The sequence below is a fragment of the Salvelinus fontinalis genome, chromosome 23 (genome assembly GCF_029448725.1).
Source record: "Salvelinus fontinalis isolate EN_2023a chromosome 23, ASM2944872v1, whole genome shotgun sequence".
NCBI classification, from domain to species: domain Eukaryota; kingdom Metazoa; phylum Chordata; class Actinopteri; order Salmoniformes; family Salmonidae; genus Salvelinus; species Salvelinus fontinalis.
Window position 1 is genome coordinate 21,168,101 of NC_074687.1, and position 20,617 is coordinate 21,188,717.

A 20,617-nucleotide genomic window follows, 5' to 3' on the forward strand; every position below is an offset into this window, starting at 1 on the left:
GCTGCTTCTGTCTCCTGTTCTCACTCCTCTCTCATCACCCTGTGCTGCTTCTGTCCCCTGTTCTCACTCCTCTCTCTTCACCCTGTGCTGCTTCTGTCTCCTATTCTCAATCCTCTCTCATCACCCTGTGCTGCTTCTGTCTCCTGTTCTCACTCCTCTCTCTTCACCCTGTGCTGCTTCTGTCTCCTGTTCTCACTCCTCTCTCTTCACCCTGTGCTGCTTCTGTCTCCTGTTCTCACTCCTCTCTTCACCCTGTGCTGCTTCTGTCTCCTGTTCTCACTCCTCTCTCTTCACCCTGTGCTGCTTCTGTCTCCTGTTCTCACTCCTCTCTCTTCACCCTGTGCTGCTTCTGTCTCCTGTTCTCACTCCTCTCTCTTCACCCTGTGCTGCTTCTGTCTCCTGTTCTCACTCCTCTCTCATCACCCTGTGCTGCTTCTGTCTCCTGTTCTCACTCCTCTCTCTTCACCCTGTGCTGCTTCTGTCTCCTGTTCTCACTCCTCTCTCTTCACCCTGTGCTGCTTCTGTCTCCTGTTCTCACTCCTCTCTCTTCACCCTGTGCTGCTTCTGTCTCCTGTTCTCACTCCTCTCTCTTCACCCTGTGCTGCTTCTGTCTCCTGTTCTCACTCCTCTCTCTTCACCCTTTGCTGCTTCTGTCTCCTGTTCTCACTCCTCTCTTCACCATGTGCTGCTTCTGTCTCATGTTCTCACTCCTCTCTTCATCTTGTGCTGCTTCTGTCTCCTGTTCTCACTCCTCTCTCTTCACCCTGTGCTGCTTCTGTCTCCTGTTCTCACTCCTCTCTCATCACCCTGTGCTGCTTCTGTCTCCTGTTCTCACTCCTCTCTCTTCACCCTGTGCTGCTTCTGTCTCCTGTTCTCACTCCTCTCTTCACCCTGTGCTGCTTATGTCTCCTGTTCTCACTCCTCTCTTCACCCTGTGCTGCTTCTGTCTCCTGTTCTCACTCCTCTCTCTTCACCCTGTGCTGCTTCTGTCTCCTGTTCTCACTCCTCTCTCTTCACCCTGTGCTGCTTCTGTCTCCTGTTCTCACTCCTCTCTCATCACCCTGTCCTGCTTCTGTCTCCTGTTCTCACTCCTCTCTTCACCCTGTGCTGCTTCTGTCTCCTGTTCTCACTCCTCTCTTCACCCTGTGCTGCTTCTGTCTCCTGTTCTCACTCCTCTCTTCACCCTGTGCTGCTTCTGTCTCCTGTTCTCACTCCTCTCTCATCCCCCTGTCCTGCTTCTGTCTCCTGTTCTCACTCCTCTCTTCACCCTGTGCTGCTTCTGTCTCCTGCTCTCACTCCTCTCTTCACCCTGTGCTGCTTCTGTCTCCTGTTCTCACTCCTCTCTTCACCCTGTGCTGCTTCTGTCTCCTGTTCTCACTCCTCTCTCTTCACCCTGTGCTGCTTCTGTCTCCTGTTCTCACTCCTCTCTTCACCCTGTGCTGCTTCTGTCTCCTGTTCTCACTCCTCTCTCTTCACCCTGTGCTGCTTCTGTCTCCTGTTCTCACTCCTCTCTCTTCACCCTGTGCTGCTTCTGTCTCCTGTTCTCACTCCTCTCTCATCACCCTGTGCTGCTTCTGTCTCCTGTTCTCACTCCTCTCTCTTCACCCTGTGCTGCTTCTGTCTCCTGTTCTCACTCCTCTCTTCACCCTGTGCTGCTTCTGTCTCCTGTTCTCACTCCTCTCTCTTCACCCTGTGCTGCTTCTGTCTCCTGTTCTCACTCCTCTCTTCACCCTGTGCTGCTTCTGTCTCCTGTTCTCACTCCTCTCTTCACCCTGTGCTGCTTCTGTCTCCTGTTCTCACTCCTCTCTTCACCCTGTGCTGCTTCTGTCTCCTGTTCTCATTCCTCTCTCTTCACCATGTGCTGCTTCTGTCTCCTGTTCTCATTCCTCTCTCATCACCCTGTGCTGCTTCTGTCTCCTGTTCTCATTCCTCTCTCATCACCCTGTGCTGCTTCTGTCTCCTGTTCTCACTCCTCTCTCTTCACCCTGTGCTGCTTCTGTCTCCTGTTCTCACTCCTCTCTCTTCACCCTGTGCTGCTTCTGTCTCCTGTTCTCACTCCTCTCTCTTCACCCTGTGCTGCTTCTGTCCCCTGTTCTCACTCCTCTCTTCACCCTGTGCTGCTTCTGTCTCCTGTTCTCACTCCTCTCTCTTCACCCTGTGCTGCTTCTGTCTCCTGTTCTCACTCCTCTCTCTTCACCCTGTGCTGCTTCTGTCTCCTGTTCTCACTCCTCTCATCGCCCTGTGCTGCTTCTGTCTCCTGTTCTCACTCCTCTCTCTTCACCCTGTACTGCTTCTGTCTCCTGTTCTCACTCCTCTCTCTTCACCCTGTGCTGCTTCTGTCTCCTGTTCTCACTCCTCTCTCTTCACCCTGTGCTGCTTCTGTCTCCTGTTCTCACTCCTCTCTCTTCACCCTGTGCTGCTTCTGTCTCCTGTTCTCACTCCTCTCTCTTCACCCTGTGCTGCTTCTGTCTCCTGTTCTCACTCCTCTCTCTTCACCCTGTGTTGCTTCTGTCTCCTGTTCTCACTCCTCTCTCTTCACCCTGTGCTGCTTCTGTCTCCTGTTCTCACTCCTCTCTCTTCACCCTGTGCTGCTTCTGTCTCCTGTTCTCACTCCTCTCTCTTCACCCTGTGCTCCTCCTCTCCTATTTGTTCATTAATTTACCTTTTTTCATGAATTTTCTAATCCTCATCTTCGTGTCCTCTGCCACAATGACATGAGGACTTGTAGGCCTCAAATAGTGAAGCAAAGACAGTACAGTATGAAGATAGACAGAAACTGCTTCTCCAATAGAAATCCCAGATCATGCGTGTAGGTCCTATCATGGTGATGTTGGCTAGCTATGCTCATGTGCAGAAACACGTCATCTGGTCTAACTGTTTTTGACGAAAATGAAAACGGGCCACTTTGTCACTTTCACGAGGTTGGAGAAATAACATGTTCAACTACTTAAGACATTGGCTCGACTCTAGGTTGATTTCGAGAAAATTAACAACTAAGGAATAATTTGTCACTTCTCTCGTTGACTTCTCAAACCCCAAATCGCGGACTGATCTGATGGTCTATTTCGCAAGCGTTCCCAGAAGTCTCACGATGTTGCACCTCTTGACTTTAGAAACTGTGACTGAAGCATCACTCATCAAAAGGCCTGTGTAGGTGGAGAGATGCTAGCAGGCCCCTAGGCTGAGTGGGGAGTAATCATATTGTCATTGTCCCAAATGGCACCCTATTTTCTATAGGGTGCCATTTGGGGATAGGGGATACCTAGTCAGTTGCACAACTGAATGCATTCAACCGAAATGTGTCTTCCGCATTTAACCCAACTCCTCTGAATTATGTATCCAATGTTTCCAGCTGTCAAGTCTTTTCAGATGAATGATCATAAAGCGCAGAAAACACTATTTAAGACTGAGCAGCAAAATGTGAACCAGGGACTGACACCACCTCCTGTATGAGCTCTTCATCGGAGCCTCATGAATATGCATGACCCCGTAGGTGAGTCTTCTGAATATTCATGTCCTGGCAGGTGATGAGACTGGCTGTGATTGGCAGGGGCACGGTGTCTGGGACAGACAGCAGCAGGGGCTAGAGAGAGAGAAGGGGGTGAGAGATGGAGAGAGGAGGGGGTGAGAGATGGAGAAAGAAGGGGGTGAGAGATGGAGAGAGGAGTGGTGAGAGATTGAGAGATGGAGGGATGAGAAAGAGAGATGGAGACAGCAGAGGGAGGTGGAGAGCACAAGAGCGAGATGGAGTGAGAGGAAGGGGTTAGAGAGAGATAGTTAGACAGACCGACAGAGAAGGAGAGCGAGATGGAGTGAGAGGAAGGGGTTAGAGAGAGAGAGAGAGAGAGTTGGACAGACCGACAGAGAAGGAGAGCGATATGGAGTGAAAGGAAGGGGTTAGAGAGAGAGAGAGAGAGTTGGACAGACCGACAGAGAAGGAGAGCGAGATGGAGTGAGAGGAAGGGGTTAGAGAGAGAGAGAGAGAGAGTTGGACAGACCGACAGAGAAGGAGAGCGATATGGAGTGAAAGGAAGGGGTTAGAGAGAGAGAGAGAGAGTTGGACAGACCGACAGAGAAGGAGAGCGAGATGGAGTGAGAGGAAGGGGTTAGAGAGAGAGAGTTAGACAGACCGACAGAGAAGGAGAGCGAGATGGAGTGAGAGGAAGGGGTTAGAGAGAGAGAGTTAGACAGACCGACAGAGAAGGAGAGCGAGATGGAGTGAAAGGAAGGGGTTAGAGAGAGAGAGAGAGAGTTGGACAGACCGACAGAGAAGGAGAGCGAGATGGAGTGAGAGGAAGGGGTTAGAGAGAGAGAGTTAGACAGACCGACAGAGAAGGAGAGCGAGATGGAGTGAAAGGAAGGGGTTAGAGAGATAGAGTTAGACAGACTGACAGAGAAGGAGAGCGAGATGGAGTGAGAGGAAGGGGTTAGAGAGAGAGAGTTAGACAGACTGACAGAGAAGGAGAGCGATATAGAGTGAGAGGAAGGGGTTAGAGAGAGATAGAGTTGGACAGACCGACAGAGTAGGAGAGCGATATGGAGTGAGAGGAGGGGGTTAGAGAGAGAGAGAGTTAGACAGACCGACAGAGAAGGAGAGAGAGAGAAGGAGATTGAGATGAGATATCAACCTAGGGAGTGCAACAGTCTTCATCTGCACAGAGATGGAAACTCTCAGAATGATCTATTGCGTAATGGGCAATTCCATGCTAACAGTAATCAGATTTTTCACTGTAAAATGTATGTTAAACAAACCATACAACTCTATGCACAATGACTACTTTTAACACTTTCTACAGAAGATGTGGATCATTGGTTTTTGTTTGACATCCATTTTAAAGTGAAACATCTTAGTCTGTGTCACTCTGTTTACGTGGAATTGCCCTAATCAGAACTGACACTGGTTGAGATTGCTGTCTGAATGAATGCTGGAAGGTTTGTTTCCTGCGTACTATTTAATACTCCACATCCCTATAGTTGGGCTGTTTTGCACCGGTCTGAGAATTGTAATTGATGTTGTGTCATTCAGTTCAGGCAGACAGACAGATAGGCGGTGTTCTGATTAGACTGCTAGTGAGTGATGGTGAGAGGTTGGAGAGATACTGCAGAGCACAGCCTTAACAGTACACTTTCCTCCCCACCCCCTGGACCATAAAATACCTCCCCAAGACGTTTTCATTTGTTCCTGCACTTGGCTCGGCAAATAAAGAACCGCCTCACCGCGTTGTGGCATATAGCTATGAGGAGAGGAGAGGGAGTGTGTGCATGCGGCGGTCACAAAGCTTGGTTTGTGGAATGGTTCTGTGATTGTGGTCATTGTGTGCTTTATGCCACTGATAAATAAGGGTACAAGTACGCTTTATCTGGGCTCTGCAGCAACACGCCACAATTATCGCCTTCTGATGACAAACTGGACACACTCAGGGAGGGGGTATGCTTTTCAAACATTTGTTTACTTGCTCGTTTAATTTTCCAACAAAGAGAGAACACTCGCTCTGTTTTTGGAGAGTCAGGGGCTGAATGTTAATTAACTGTTTGTTTAATCGTGCCTGGCGATGGCAGTGCAGTGCTCTCTGGCAGTGTTTAATTGGGTCTGCTCCCTGACTGGGAGACCCAGCAGGACTCCTTCAGGTATTCTGGCCATGCCCTTGGTCGCACTGGGAGATGGGGTTGCCCTGGAAACTAGCGTGGAGGGAAGTGCGATGGCAGCATTAAAGTTCAAGGTTAACTTCTAATATGATCATCTCTTCCTCATCTACACCATCTAGCATCGGATTGGCTCCCAATTCCCAGAATCCGCCCCTTTCACTGACAGTAGTAAAAAATACGGAGGTCTCGGAGGGACATAAATCATACACAGGATCTCAGCAGCACTCACTATCTCTTGCACTGGGGAGAGATCACACAGAGCTGAGAGGGAGAGTAGAACAAACCTCCAAGCCTGTTGAGCACATAAACACATAAAGGCATAGGCCTGGGTTTGAGTGACACACCAGCTAATGCAGAAAGGAGATGACAAGTGTTTCCAATTATGGATTTGTCTTACTTTGGTTTGGTACCCACGAGACTCATTAAAGAAACACACTCGCGCAGAACATCCAAACACACTTAACATAGACATTGACAGACTCTCTGAAACACACACAGGCATACAGATAAATGTAAGAATTCAGCTGTAAAGGGAATTGGCAGTACCCATACATGATGTATGGCCTTGTTACAGATGCATGATTGAACAGCGTGCTCTATTCCCAAAGCATTAACACACACACACACACACACACACACACACACACACACACACACAGACTCTAACCTTAACCCTAACTTTTAAGCTTAAAATAGCATTTGAATAAATTCAGGACATTCAGGACAAAAAAGTTATGTTCCCTACTTTGTTAGGACATTCAGATTAATTGTTCGGACATTAGGTTCCTGATGAGGTAGGAAAACAGGTAGACACACAGAGAGAGAGAGAGAGAGCCCCACACGTACAGCATATCATGTTCCCAGTCCATGTACTCTACAGCCCTGTTCTCTGCCTCTTCCTGTTGAAGACAACCTCATTTGAAATGCCACTGAACACGTGTGTGTGTGTGTGTGTGTGTGTGTGTGTGTGTGTGTGTGTGTGTGTGTGTGTGTGTGTGTGTGTGTGTGTGTGTGTGTGTGTGTGTGTGTGTGTGTGTGTGTGTGTGTGTGTGTGTGTGTGAAACTGGTCCTGGTGCGTAGTCTCCCTCTCTCTCTGCAGTGTGAAAAGGCTTTCAGTAGCCCTGATCTTCTAAAGAGCACATATGGATTTCTTCCTATGGAGCTGTCATTGGACCCGTTTCAACACTCATGATGACTTATAATGCCTTCATAAGGGGTTATAATGGGCTTGAATAGCTGGTAATTGGTCAGGCTTTGAACAGGCCTTTCTGTAAAGACTGGTCCAAGGCAACAGGCTTTCAACCCCCACAGTGTCCTCTTTTCCTAATGGAGTCTAACTTCAAATGGGGATAAACAGCGCTGTGCTTTGTCCTGTACCAATCAAATCCAGCACGGTTCCACTCCAGGAGATACTGAGGTTATTCTCTCCCGGAGGACGATTGGCAGGATTCTGGGGGGTTTGACTGTAATTCTGGCTGGAATGATTATCGGTGTTCAGACGAGTCTCTCCAATGTGGAGCCAGCTAATGATGACTAATTTCAGAACTCACTGGAGGGCCCGGCACTGTGGAGAGGGGAGAGGGCCCGGAGATGCCTTTTAGCTGTGAAAATACTAAGAGTGCGGCCAAATGCTAACTCACACACACAGACACGAGCGCATTCACCAATCTGTGAGTAAGGGTGAAATTCTGTAGGCAGATGGTTGTGACTCCAGGCAGTCAGTTCTATCAAGGCTTAACACAGGCAATAGAGAAGTGTGTCTTACTAACAAGCCTCTATCTGTGTTGAAGTGGCTTCATGCCCTAGTGTTCAAGTGAGGTTGGTTATATTTTACCTTAATAACGTACCTTTTCATGTGTGACTTGTCAGTTATTAATGTGTTATGTTTCAATGGTTTCAAGTACAGTGAAATGCCTTTGCAAGCTATGAATCCAACAATGCAGTAATCAATAACAATGTAATATTAAAAATAACAAAGTAGAACAAAAACACAATAAATAAAAATAAGAAGAATATGAGAAAGTACGTAAGCATACTATATACAGAGTCAGTCAGTCTCAGTACCATATTTACAATGTATGCTTATGGATACTGGAGTGATAGAGGTAGATACAGTTGAAAGTAAAAAATAAAATGAAGTCGGAAGTTTGCACACACCTTAGCCAAATACATTTAAACTCAGTTTTTCACAATTGCTGACATTTAATCCTAGTAAAAATTCCCTGTCTTTAGTCCGTTAGGATCACCACTTTATTTTAAGAATGTGAAATGTCAGAATAATAATAGAGAGAATGATTTATTTCCGCTTGTATTTCTTTCATCACATTCCCAGTGGGTCAGAAGTTTATATACACTCAATCAGTATTTGGTAGCATTGCCTTTACATTGTTAAACTTGTTTAACTCAAACGTTTCAGGTAGCCATCCACAAGCTTCCCACAATAAGTTGGGGGAATTTTGTCCCATTCCTTCTGACAGAGTTGGTGTAACTGATTCAGGTTTGTATGCTCCTTGCTCGCACACGCTTTTTCAGTTCTGCCCACAAATTTTCTATAGGATTGAGGTCAGGGCTTTGTGATGGCCACTCCAATACCTTTACTTTGTTGTCCTTAAGCCATTTTGCCACAACTTTGGAAGTATGCTTGGGGTCATTATCCATTTGGAAGACCCATTTGCGACCAAGCTTTAACTTCCTGACTGATGTCTTGAGATGTTGCTTCAATATATCCACATAATTTCCCTTCTTCATTATGCCATCTATTTTGTGAAATGCACCAGTCCCTCCTGCAGCAAAGCACCCCCACAACATGATGCTGCCACCCCCATGCTTCACGGTTGGGATGGTGTTTTTTGGCTTGCAAGCCTCCCCATTTTTCCTCCAAACATAACGATGGTCATGATGGCCAAACAGTTCTATTTTTGTTTCATCAGACCAGAGGACATTTCTCAAAAAAGTACGATCTTTGTCCCCATGAGCTGTTGCAAACCGTAGTTTGGCTTTTTTATGGCAGTTTTGGATCAGAGGCTTCTTCCTTGCTGAGCGGCCTTTCAGGTTATGTTGATATAGGACTCGTTTTACTGTGGATATAGATACTTTTGTACCTGTTTCCTCCAGCATCTTCACAAGGTCCTTTGCTGTTGTTCTGGGATTGATTTTAACTTTTTGCACCAAAGTATGTTCATCTCTAGGAGACAGAACGCATCTCCTTCCTGAGCAGTATGACGGCTGCGTGGTCCCATGGTGTTTATACTTGTGTACTATTGTTTGTACAGATGAACGTGGTATCTTCAGGCGTTTGGAATTTGCTCCCAAGGTTGAACCAGACTTGTGGAGTTCTACAATGTTTTGAGGTCTTGGCTGATTTCTTTTGATTTTCCCATGATGTCAAGCAAAGAGGCACTGAGTTTGACGATAGGCCTTGAAATGCATCCACAGGTACACCTACAATTGACTCAAATGATGTCAATTAGCCTATCAGAAGCTTCTAAAGCCATGACATCATTTTCTGGAATTTTCCAAGCTGTTAAAAGGCACAGTCAACTTAGTGGTATCTAAACTTCTGACCCACTGGAATTGTAATACAGTGAATTATAAGTGAAATAATCTGTCTGTAAACAATTGTTGGAAGAATTACTTGTGTCATGCACAATGTAGATGTCCTAACCGACTTGCCAAAACTATAGTTTGTTAACAAGAAATTTGTGGAGTGGTTGAAAAACGAGTTTTAATGACTCTAACCTAAGTGTATGTAAACTTCCGACTTCAACTGTATGTATAGGGGAAAGGTGACTAGGCATCAGGATATATAATAAACATAGTAGCAGCAGCGTATATGATGATTGTATGTGAGTGGGCGTGCATGTGTGTAGAGTCAGTATAAATGTATGTGTATATTATGTGTGTGAGAGCAAATTATGAAGTGAGTGTTTGTGGGTGTGTATGAGTGTGCACTGCCCTGTGAGTGTGCATAGAGAAAGTGCAAAAATACAAGGGTAGACCATGTAGCCATTTTGTTAGCTATTTATTTAGCTATTTAGCAGTCTTAGAAGCTGTTCTGGAGCCTGTTGATGTCAGACTTGATGCACCGGTACCACTTGCCGTGTGGAAGCAGAGAGAACATTCTATGGCTTGGAAAGAAAGAGTTTTTAACGATTTTGCAGGCCTTCCTTTCACACCGCATGTTATAGTGGTCCTGGATGGCAGGGAGCTCGGCCCCAATCATGTACTGGGCTGTCCGCACCACCCTCTGTAGCGCAATGATATTGAGGGCGTTGCTATTGCCATACCAAGCGGTGATGCAGCCAGTCAAGATGCTCTCAATGGTGCAGCTGTTGAAATGTTTGAGGATTTGAGGGCACATGAAGTGATAGAATGGGGCTCAGTCTTTGTGTGTACAAGCTGTGTTTCCTCTCCTAAAGCCTCTCCCACTGTGAGACACACCCGGTTGGTCATACCTGATGTACCTGTAGCTAATCTAATATCACACCTGATGTCCCAGTAACCTATCCACTACTGTACCTCCCTGACATCTTATTCTAGTACTCCCTCCATATCTCCCTCTCTTCCTCCCTCTAACTCCCACAAGTATCTTACCCCTACATCCCGGATCCCTTCCTTTCTCCCTCACTCCATCTCTTCTTCTCTTTCTCCCACAGCCTGAATTCCTTTATCTCTCCCTCTCTCCATCTCTTCTTCTCTTTCTCCCACAGCCTGAATTCCTTTATCTCTCCCTCTCTCCATCTCTTCTTCTCTTTCTCCCACAGCCTGAATTCCTTTATCTCTCCCTCTCTCCATCTCTTCTTCTCATTCTCCCACAGCCTGAATTCCTTTATCTCTCCCTCTCTCCATCTCTTCTTCTCTTTCTCCCACAGCCCGGATTCCTTTATCTCTCCCTCTCTCCATCTCTTCTTCTCTTTCTCCCACAGCCCGGATTCCTTCATCTCTCCCTAAATCCATCTTTCCCCCTCTCACTATTAAACTGAATCTTCGCTACTCCTCCCTTCAACTTATTCAAGGCCTCCTCTCTTTTCCTCCCTCGCTCTGTTGTACACTGACAGCCATTCTTTCCCTCCCTCCCTCCCGCTGTCTCTCTCTGTTCTCTGCCCACACACTAATATCCTCTCCTGTTCAGCAGGAAATGAAGACAGCCCGGACACGTCTGTCAAACAGAAATTGCATTGTATACCTGTCACCAGCATTCACTTGTTTCTATAAATAGGGAAATGATTGTAGAAATAACTTCTCTCTCTCCTCTATCTACCCCTCCCCCTCCATTCCTCTCCACCTGTCCCTCCCTCCCTCCCCCTCTTCTCCACAGTGTCTAAGCTGCGTGTGCAGAAGACCAACCAGTCCCTGGTCTACCTGGAGGACAGCCGTGTGCGCGTCAACTGCTCCGTGGCCTCCCAGACCAGCACCGACTCACAGCATGCCGTGCTTTGGTACGTGCGCCGCGCGACGGGCGCCGAGGCCGACGAGCTCCTGCTGAGGATTGAGCGCTCAGGCGCATTTGAGTATGGGGCGTACGCAGACGAGGAGAGGTTGAGGCGGCGGGTGCAGGCAGAGAGGATGTCGCCACAGCTGTATGCGCTGACACTGAACAGGGCAGAGAGCAGCGACTCTGGAACATACTACTGCCTGGTGGAGGAGTGGCTCACAGATCCAGACGGAGCCTGGTACAGACTGGCACGGGAATCCTCAGGCTTCACACAGGTCCTCGTCAGACAGCCAGGTGAGGACAAAGAGGAGGGAAGGAGGGATCAGGGGAGGGAGGCTGGTACAAACTGGCACAGGACTCCTCAGCCTTCACACACAGATATCTTCCAAAAGATATAGCAAGAGCTCTCTCTCTCTCTCTCTCTCTCTCTCTCTCTCTCTCTCTCTCTCTCTCTCTCTCTCTCTCTCTCTCTCTCTCTCTCTCTCTCTCTCTCTCTCTCTCTCTCTCTCTCTCTCTCTCTCTCTCTCTCTCTCTCTCTCTCTCTCTCTCTCTCTCTCTCTCTCTCTCTCTCTCTCTCTCTCTCTCTCTCTCTCCTCTCTCTCTCTCTCTCTCCTCTCTCTCCTCTCTCTCCTCTCTCTCTCTCTCTCTCTCTCTCTCTCTCTCTCTCTCTCTCTCTCTCTCTCTCTCTCTCTCTCTCTCTCTCTGTGTGTGTGTGTGTGGTTAACAGTAGCTGTTCTTTGCCAATGTGGTGCAGTGACCAGTTGTGCCAAACAGCTCTCTACTCTCCCCCTGGCCTTAAGGCCGTCTCGCTCTGATGACCACATCAACTGCCCTGGGCAGAGCTCAGGTGGCAGTGCGGACGTTGTGGCTCTCGTGCCAGCTGGCACAGATTCCCATAGTCTGGCACTAGAGCCGAGGGGCATAACCCACCTGTCCAACCCACTAACCCTGACCCCACCATGTCCTCTACTCACCACCAACCCACTAACCCTGACCTCACCATGTCCTCTACTCACCTCCAACCCACTAACCCTAACCCCACCATGTCCTCTACTCACCACCAACCCACTAACCCTGACCCCACCATGTCCTCTACTCACCACTAACCCTGACCTCACCATGTCCTCTACTCACCTCTAACCCACTAACCCTGACCCCACCATGTCCTCTACTCACCTCTAACCCACTAACCCTGACCCCACCATGTCCTCTACTCACCACTAACCCTCTAACCCTGACCTCACCATGTCCTCTACTCACCTCTAACCCACTAACCCTGACCCCACCATGTCCTCTACTCACCACTAACCCACTAACCCACTAACCCTGACCCCACCATGTCCTCTACTCACCACTAACCCACTAACCCACTAACCCTGACCCCACCATGTCCTCTACTCACCACTAACCCACTAACCCACTAACCCTGACCCCACCATGTCCTCTACTCACCACTAACCCACTAACCCTGACCCCACCATGTCCTCTACTCACCACTAACCCACTAACCCACTAACCCTGAACCCACCATGTCCTCTACTCACCACTAACCCACTAACCCACTAACCCTGACCCCACCATGTCCTCTACACACCTCTAACCCTGACCCCACCATGTCCTCTACTCACCTCTAACCCACTAACCCTGACCCCACCATGTCCTCTACTCACCACTAACCCACTAACCCTGACCTCACCATGTGCTCTACTCACCACTAACCCACTAACCCTGACCCCACCATGTCCTCTACTCACCTCTAACCCACTAACCCTGACCCCACCATGTCCTCTACTCACCACTAACCCACTAACCCTGACCCCACCATGTCCTCTACTCACCTGTAACCCACTAACCCTGACCCCACCATGTCGTCTACACACCTCCAACCCACTAACCCTGACCCCACCATGTCGTCTACTCACCACTAACCCACTAACCCACTAACCCTGACCTCACCATGTCCTCTACTCACCTCTAACCCACTAACCCTGACCCCACCATGTCCTCTACACACCTCTAACCCACTAACCCTGACCCCACCATGTCCTCTACTCACCTCTAACCCACTAACCCTGACCCCACCATGTCCTCTACTCACCACTAACCCACTAACCCTGACCCCACCATGTCCTCTACTCACCACTAACCCACTAACCCACTAACCCTGACCTCACCATGTCCTCTACTCACCTCTAACCCACTAACCCTGACCCCACCATGTCCTCTACTCACCACTAACCCACTAACCCTGACCCCACCATGTCCTCTACTCACCACTAACCCACTAACCCTGACCCCACCATATCCTCTACTTACCTCCAACCCACTAACCCTGACCCCACCATGTCCTCTACTCACCACTAACCCACTAACCCTGACCCCACCATGTCCTCTACTCACCACTAACCCACTAACCCTGACCCCACCATGTCCACTACACACCACTAACCCTGACCCCACCATGTCCACTACACACCACTAACCCTGACCTCACCATGTCCTCTACACACCACTAACCCACTAACCCTGACCCCACCATGTCCTCTACTCACCACTAACCCACAACCCTGACCCCACCATGTCCTCTACTCACCACTAACCCACTAACCCTGACCCCACCATGTCCTCTACTCACCACTAACCCACTAACCCTGACCCCACCATGTCCTCTACTCACCACTAACCCACTAACCCTGACCCCACCATGTCCTCTACACACCTCCAACCCACTAACCCTGACCCCACCATGTCCTCTACTCACCACTAACCCACTAACCCTGACCCCACCATGTCCTCTACACACCACTAACCCACTAACCCTGACCCCACCATGTCCTCTGCTCACCACTAACCCTGACCCCACCATGTCCTCTACACACCACTAACCCACTAACCCTGACCCCACCATGTCCACTACACACCTCTAACCCACTAACCCTGACCCCACCATGTCCTCTACTCACCACTAACCCACTAACCCTGACCCCACCATGTCCTCTACTCACCTGTAACCCACTAACCCTGACCCCACCATGTCGTCTACACACCTCCAACCCACTAACCCTGACCCTACCATGTCGTCTACTCACCACTAACCCACTAACCCACTAACCCACTAACCCTGACCTCACCATGTCCTCTACTCACCTCTAACCCACTAACCCTGACCCCACCATGTCCTCTACTCACCACTAACCCACTAACCCTGACCCCACCATGTCCTCTACTCACCACTAACCCACTAACCCACTAACCCTGACCTCACCATGTCCTCTACTCACCACTAACCCACTAACCCTGACCCCACCATGTCCTCTACTCACCTCTAACCCACTAACCCTGACCCCACCATGTCCTCTACTTACCTCCAACCCACTAACCCTGACCCCACCATGTCCTCTACTCACCACTAACCCACTAACCCTGACCCCACCATGTCCACTACACACCACTAACCCTGACCCCACCATGTCCTCTACACACCACTAACCCTGACCCCACCATGTCCACTACACACCACTAACCCTGACCTCACCATGTCCTCTACACACCACTAACCCACTAACCCTGACCCCACCATGTCCTCTACTCACCACTAACCCACAACCCTGACCCCACCATGTCCTCTACTCACCACTAACCCACTAACCCTGACCCCACCATGTCCTCTACTCACCACTAACCCACTAACCCTGACCCCACCATGTCCTCTACTCACCACTAACCCACTAACCCTGACCCCACCATGTCCTCTACACACCTCCAACCCACTAACCCTGACCCCACCATGTCCTCTACTCACCACTAACCCACTAACCCTGACCCCACCATGTCCTCTACACACCACTAACCCACTAACCCTGACCCCACCATGTCCTCTGCTCACCACTAACCCTGACCCCACCATGTCCTCTACACACCACTAACCCACTAACCCTGACCCCACCATGTCCACTACACACCTCTAACCCACTAACCCTGACCCCACCATGTCCTCTACACACCACTAACCCACTAACCCTGACCCCACCATGTCCTCTGCTCACCACTAACCCTGACCCCACCATGTCCTCTACACACCACTAACCCACTAACCCTGACCCCACCATGTCCTCTACTCACCACTAACCCTGACCCCACCATGTCCTCTACACACCACTAACCCACTAACCCTGACCCCACCATGTCTTCTACTCACCACTAACCCACTAACCCTGACCCCACCATGTCCTCTACACACCTCTAACCCACTACCCTGACCCCACCATGTCCACTACACACCACTAACCCACTAACCCTGACCCCACCATGTCCTCTGCTCACCACTAACCCACTAACCCTGACCCCACCATGTCCTCTACACACCTCTAACCCACTAACCCTGACCCCACCATGTCCTCTACATACCACTAACCCTGACCCCACCATGTCCACTGCACACCACTAACCCTGACCCCACCATGTCCACTACACACCACTAACCCTGACCCCACCATGTCCTCTACACACCTCTAACCCTGACCCCACCATGTCCACTACACACCACTAACCCTGACCCCACCATGTCCTCTACACACCTCTAACCCACTAACCCTGACCCCACCATGTCCTCTACTCACTACTAACCCACTAACCCTGACCCCACCATGTCCTCTACACACCTCTAACCCACTAACCCTGACCCCACCATGTCCCCTACTCACCTCCAACCCACTAACCCTGACCTCACCATGTCCTCTACTCACCACTAACCGACTAACCCTGACCCCACCATGTCCTCTACTCACCACTAACCCTGACCCCACCATGTCCTCTACTCACCTCCAACCCACTAACCCTGACCTCACCATGTCCTCTACTCACCACTAACCCTGACCCCACCATGTCCACTACACACCACTAACCCTGACCCCACCATGTCCTCTACACACCCCTAACCCACTAACCCTGACCCCACCATGTCCTCTACTCACCACTAACCCTGACCCCACCATGTCCACTACACACCACTAACCCTGACCCCACCATGTCCTCTACTCACCACTAACCCACTAACCCTGACCCCACCATGTCCTCGACTCACCACTAACCCACTAACCCTGACCCCACCATGTCATCTACTCACCACAAACCCTGACCCCACCATGTCCACTACAAACCACTAACCCACTAACCCTGACCCCACCATGTCCTCTACTCACCACTAACCCACTAACCCTGACCCCACCATGTCCTCTAATCACCACTAACCCACTAACCCTGACCCCACCATGTCCTCTACTCACCTCTAACCCACTAACCCTGACCCCACCATGTCCTCTACTCACCACTAACCCTGACCCCACCATGTGGTCTACTCACCACTAACCTACTAACCCTGACCCCACCATGTCCTCTACTCACCTCTAACCCACTAACCATGACCCCACCATGTCTTCTACTCACCTCTAACCCTGACCCCACCATGTCCTCTACTCATCACTAACCCACTAACCCTGACCCCACCATGTCCTCTACTCACCTCTAACCCACTAACCCTGACCCCACCATGTCCTTTACTCACCACTGACCCTGACCCCACCATGTCCTCTACTCACCACTAACCCACTAACCCTGACCCCACCATGTCCTTTACTCATCACTAACCCTGACCCCAACATGTCCTCTACACACCTCCAACCCACTAACCCTGACCCCACCATGTCCTCTACACACCTCCAACCCACTAACCCTGACCCCACCATGTCCTCTACTCACCACTAACCCTGACCCCACCATGTCCTCTACTCACCAGTAACCCACTAACCCTGACCCCACCATGTCCTCTACACACCACTAACCCACTAACCCTGACCCCACCATATCCTCTACTCACCTCCAACCCACTAACCCTGACCCCACCATGTCCTCTACACACCTCCAACCCACTAACCCTGACCCCACCATGTCCTCTACTCACCTCCAACCCACTAACCCTGACCCCACCATGTCCTCTACTCACCACTAACCCTGACCCCACCATGTTCACTACACACCACTAACCCTGACCCCACCATGTCCTCTACACACCTCCAACCCACTAACCCTGACCCCACCATGTCCTCTACACACCACTAACCCTGACCCCACCATGTCCTCTACACACCTCTAACCCACTAACCCTGACCCCACCATGTCCTCTACACACCACTAACCCACTAACCCTGACCCCACCATGTCCTCTACTCACCACTAACCCACTAACCCTGACCCCACCATGTCCTCTACTCAGCTCTAACCCACTAACCCTGACCCCACCATGTCCTCTACTCACCTCTAACCCACTAACCCTGACCCCGCCATGTCCTCTACACACCACTAACCCTGAACCCACCATGTCCTCTACTAACCTCTAAAAAACTAAACCTGACCCCACCATGTCCTCTACTCACCACTAACCCACTAACCTTGACGCCACCATGTCCTCTACTCACCTCTAACCCACTAACCCTGACCCCACCATGTCCTCTACACACCACTAACCCTGACCCCACCATGTCCTCTACTCACCACTAACCCACTAACCTTGACCCCACTATGTCCTCTACACACCACTAACCCTGACCCCACCATGTCCTCTACACACCTCTAACCCTGACCCCACCATGTCCACTACACACCACTAACCCTGACCCCACCATGTCCTCTACACACCTCCAACCCACTAACCCTGACCCCACCATGTCCTCTACACACCACTAACCCTGACCCCACCATGTCCTCTACTCACCACTAACCCACTAACCCTGACCCCACCATGTCCTCTACACACCTCCAACCCACTAACCCTGACCCCACCATGTCCTCTACACACCACTAACCCTGACCCCAACATGTCCACTACACACCTCTAACCCTGACCCCACCATGTCCTCTACACACCACTAACCTTGACCCCACCAAGTCCACTACACACCACTAACCCTGACCCCACCATGTCCTCTACACACCACTAACCCTGACCCCACCAAGTCCACTACACACCACTAACCCTGACCCCACCATGTCCTCTACTCACCACTAACCCTGACCCCACCATGTCCACTACACACCACTAACCCACTAACCCTGACCCCACCATGTCCTCTAATCACCACTAACCCACTAACCCTGACCCCACCATGTCCTCTACTCACCACTAACCCACTAACCCTGACCCCACCATGTCCTCTACACACCTCCAACCCACTAACCCTGACCCCACCATGTCCTCTACACACCACTAACCCACTAACCCTGACCCCACCATGTCCTCTACACACCTCCAACCCACTAAGCCTGACCCCACCATGTCCTCTACTCACCACTAACCCTGACCCCACCATGTCCTCTACTCACCTCTAACCCACTAACCCTGACCCCACCATGTCCTCTACACACCTCTAACCCACTAACCCTGACCCCACCATGTCCTCTACACACCTCCAACCCACTAACCCTGACCCCACCATGTCCTCTACTCACCACTAACCCACTAACCCTGACCCCTACACGCCACTAACCCACTAACCCTGACCCCACCATGTCCTCTACACACCACTAACCCACTAACCCTGACCCCACCATGTCCTCTACACACCACTAAACCACTAACCCTGACCCCACCATATCCTCTACTCACCTCCAACCCACTAAGCCTGACCCCACCATGTCCTCTACTCACCTCCAACCCACTAACCCTGACCCCACCATGTCCTCTACACACCTCCAACCCACTAACCCTGACCCCACCATGTCCTCTACTCACCTCCAACCCACTAACCCTGACCCCACCATGTCCTCTACACACCTCCAACCCACTAACCCTGACCCCACCATATCCTCTACACCACACTAACCCTGACCCCACCATGTCCTCTACTCACCTCCAACCCACGATCCCTGACCCCACCATGTCCACTACACACCTCCAACCCACTAATCCTGACCCCACCATGTCCTCTACACACCTCTAACCCACTAACCCTGACCCCACCATGTCCACTACACACCACTAACCCACTAACCCTGACCCCACCATGTCCTCTACTCACCTCCAACCCACTAATCCTGACCCCACCATGTCCTCTACAGACCTCTAACCCACTAACCCTGACCCCACCATGTCCACTACACACCACTAACCCACTAACCCTGACCCCACCATGTCCACTACACACCACTAACCCTGACCCCACCATGTCCTCTGCTCACCACTAACCCACTAAACCTGACCTCACCATGTCCTCTTCTCACCACTAACCCACTAACCCTGACCCCACCATGTCCTCTGCTCACCACTAACCCACTAACCCTGACCCCACCATGTTCTCTACTCACCACTAACCCTGACCCCACCATGTCCTCTACTCACCACTAACCCTGACCCCACCATGTCCTCTACACACCTCTAACCCACTAACCTTGACCCCACTATGTCCACTACACACCACTAACCCACTAACCCTGACCCCACCATGTCCACTACACACCACTAACAAACTAACCCTGACCCCACCATGTCCTCTGCTCACCACTAACCCACTAACCTTGACCCCACCATGTCCACTACACACCACTAACCCACTAACCCTGACCCCACCATGTCCTCTACTCACCACTAACCCTGACCCCACCATGTCCTCTACTCACCACTAACCCTGACCCAACCATGTCCTCTACTCACCACTAACCCACTAACCCTGACCCCACCATGTCCTCTCTCACCACTAACCCTGACCCCACCAAGTCCACTACACACCACTAACCCTGACCCCACCATGTCCTCTACTCACCACTAACCCTGACCCCACCAAGTCCACTACACACCACTAACCCTGACCCCACCATGTCCTCTACTCACCACTAACCCTGACCCCACCATGTCCACTACACACCACTAACCCACTAACCCTGACCCCACCATGTCCTCTACACACCACTAACCCTGACCCCACCATGTCCTCTGCTCACCACTAACCCACTAACCCTGACCCCACCATGTCCTCTACACACCACTAACCCACTAACCCTGACCCCACCATGTCCTCTAATCACCACTAACCCACTAACCCTGACCCCACCATGTCCTCTACACACCACTAACCCTGACCCCACCATGTCCTCTGCTCACCACTAACCCACTAACCCTGACCTCACCATGTCCTCTACTCACCTCTAACCCACTAACCCTGACCCCACCATGTCCTCTACTCACCTCTAACCCACTAACCCTGACCCCACCATGTCCTTTACTCACCACTGACCCTGACCCCACCATGTCCTCTACTCACCACTAACCCACTAACCCTGACCCCACCATGTCCTTTACTCACCACTAACCCTGACCCCAACATGTCCTCTACACACCTCCAACCCACTAACCCTGACCCCACCATGTCCTCTACACACCTCCAACCCACTAACCCTGACCCCACCATGTCCTCTACTCACCACTAACCCTGACCCCACCATGTCCTCTACTCACCACTAACCCACTAACCCTGACCCCACCATGTC

The 20,617-nt window shown here is 50.6% G+C and overlaps 1 protein-coding gene across 1 annotated transcript in view; it reads left to right on the plus strand.

Annotated features, from left to right (window-relative positions):
- LOC129821005 (immunoglobulin superfamily member 3-like) overlaps nt 1-20,617 on the plus strand; it is a 205,895-nt gene that overhangs the window by 163,228 nt on the left and 22,050 nt on the right. The window contains exon 7 of the mRNA XM_055878203.1: nt 10,964-11,374. Coding sequence (XP_055734178.1) covers nt 10,964-11,374 — 411 coding nt within the window. The remainder of the gene's footprint in view (nt 1-10,963; nt 11,375-20,617) is intronic.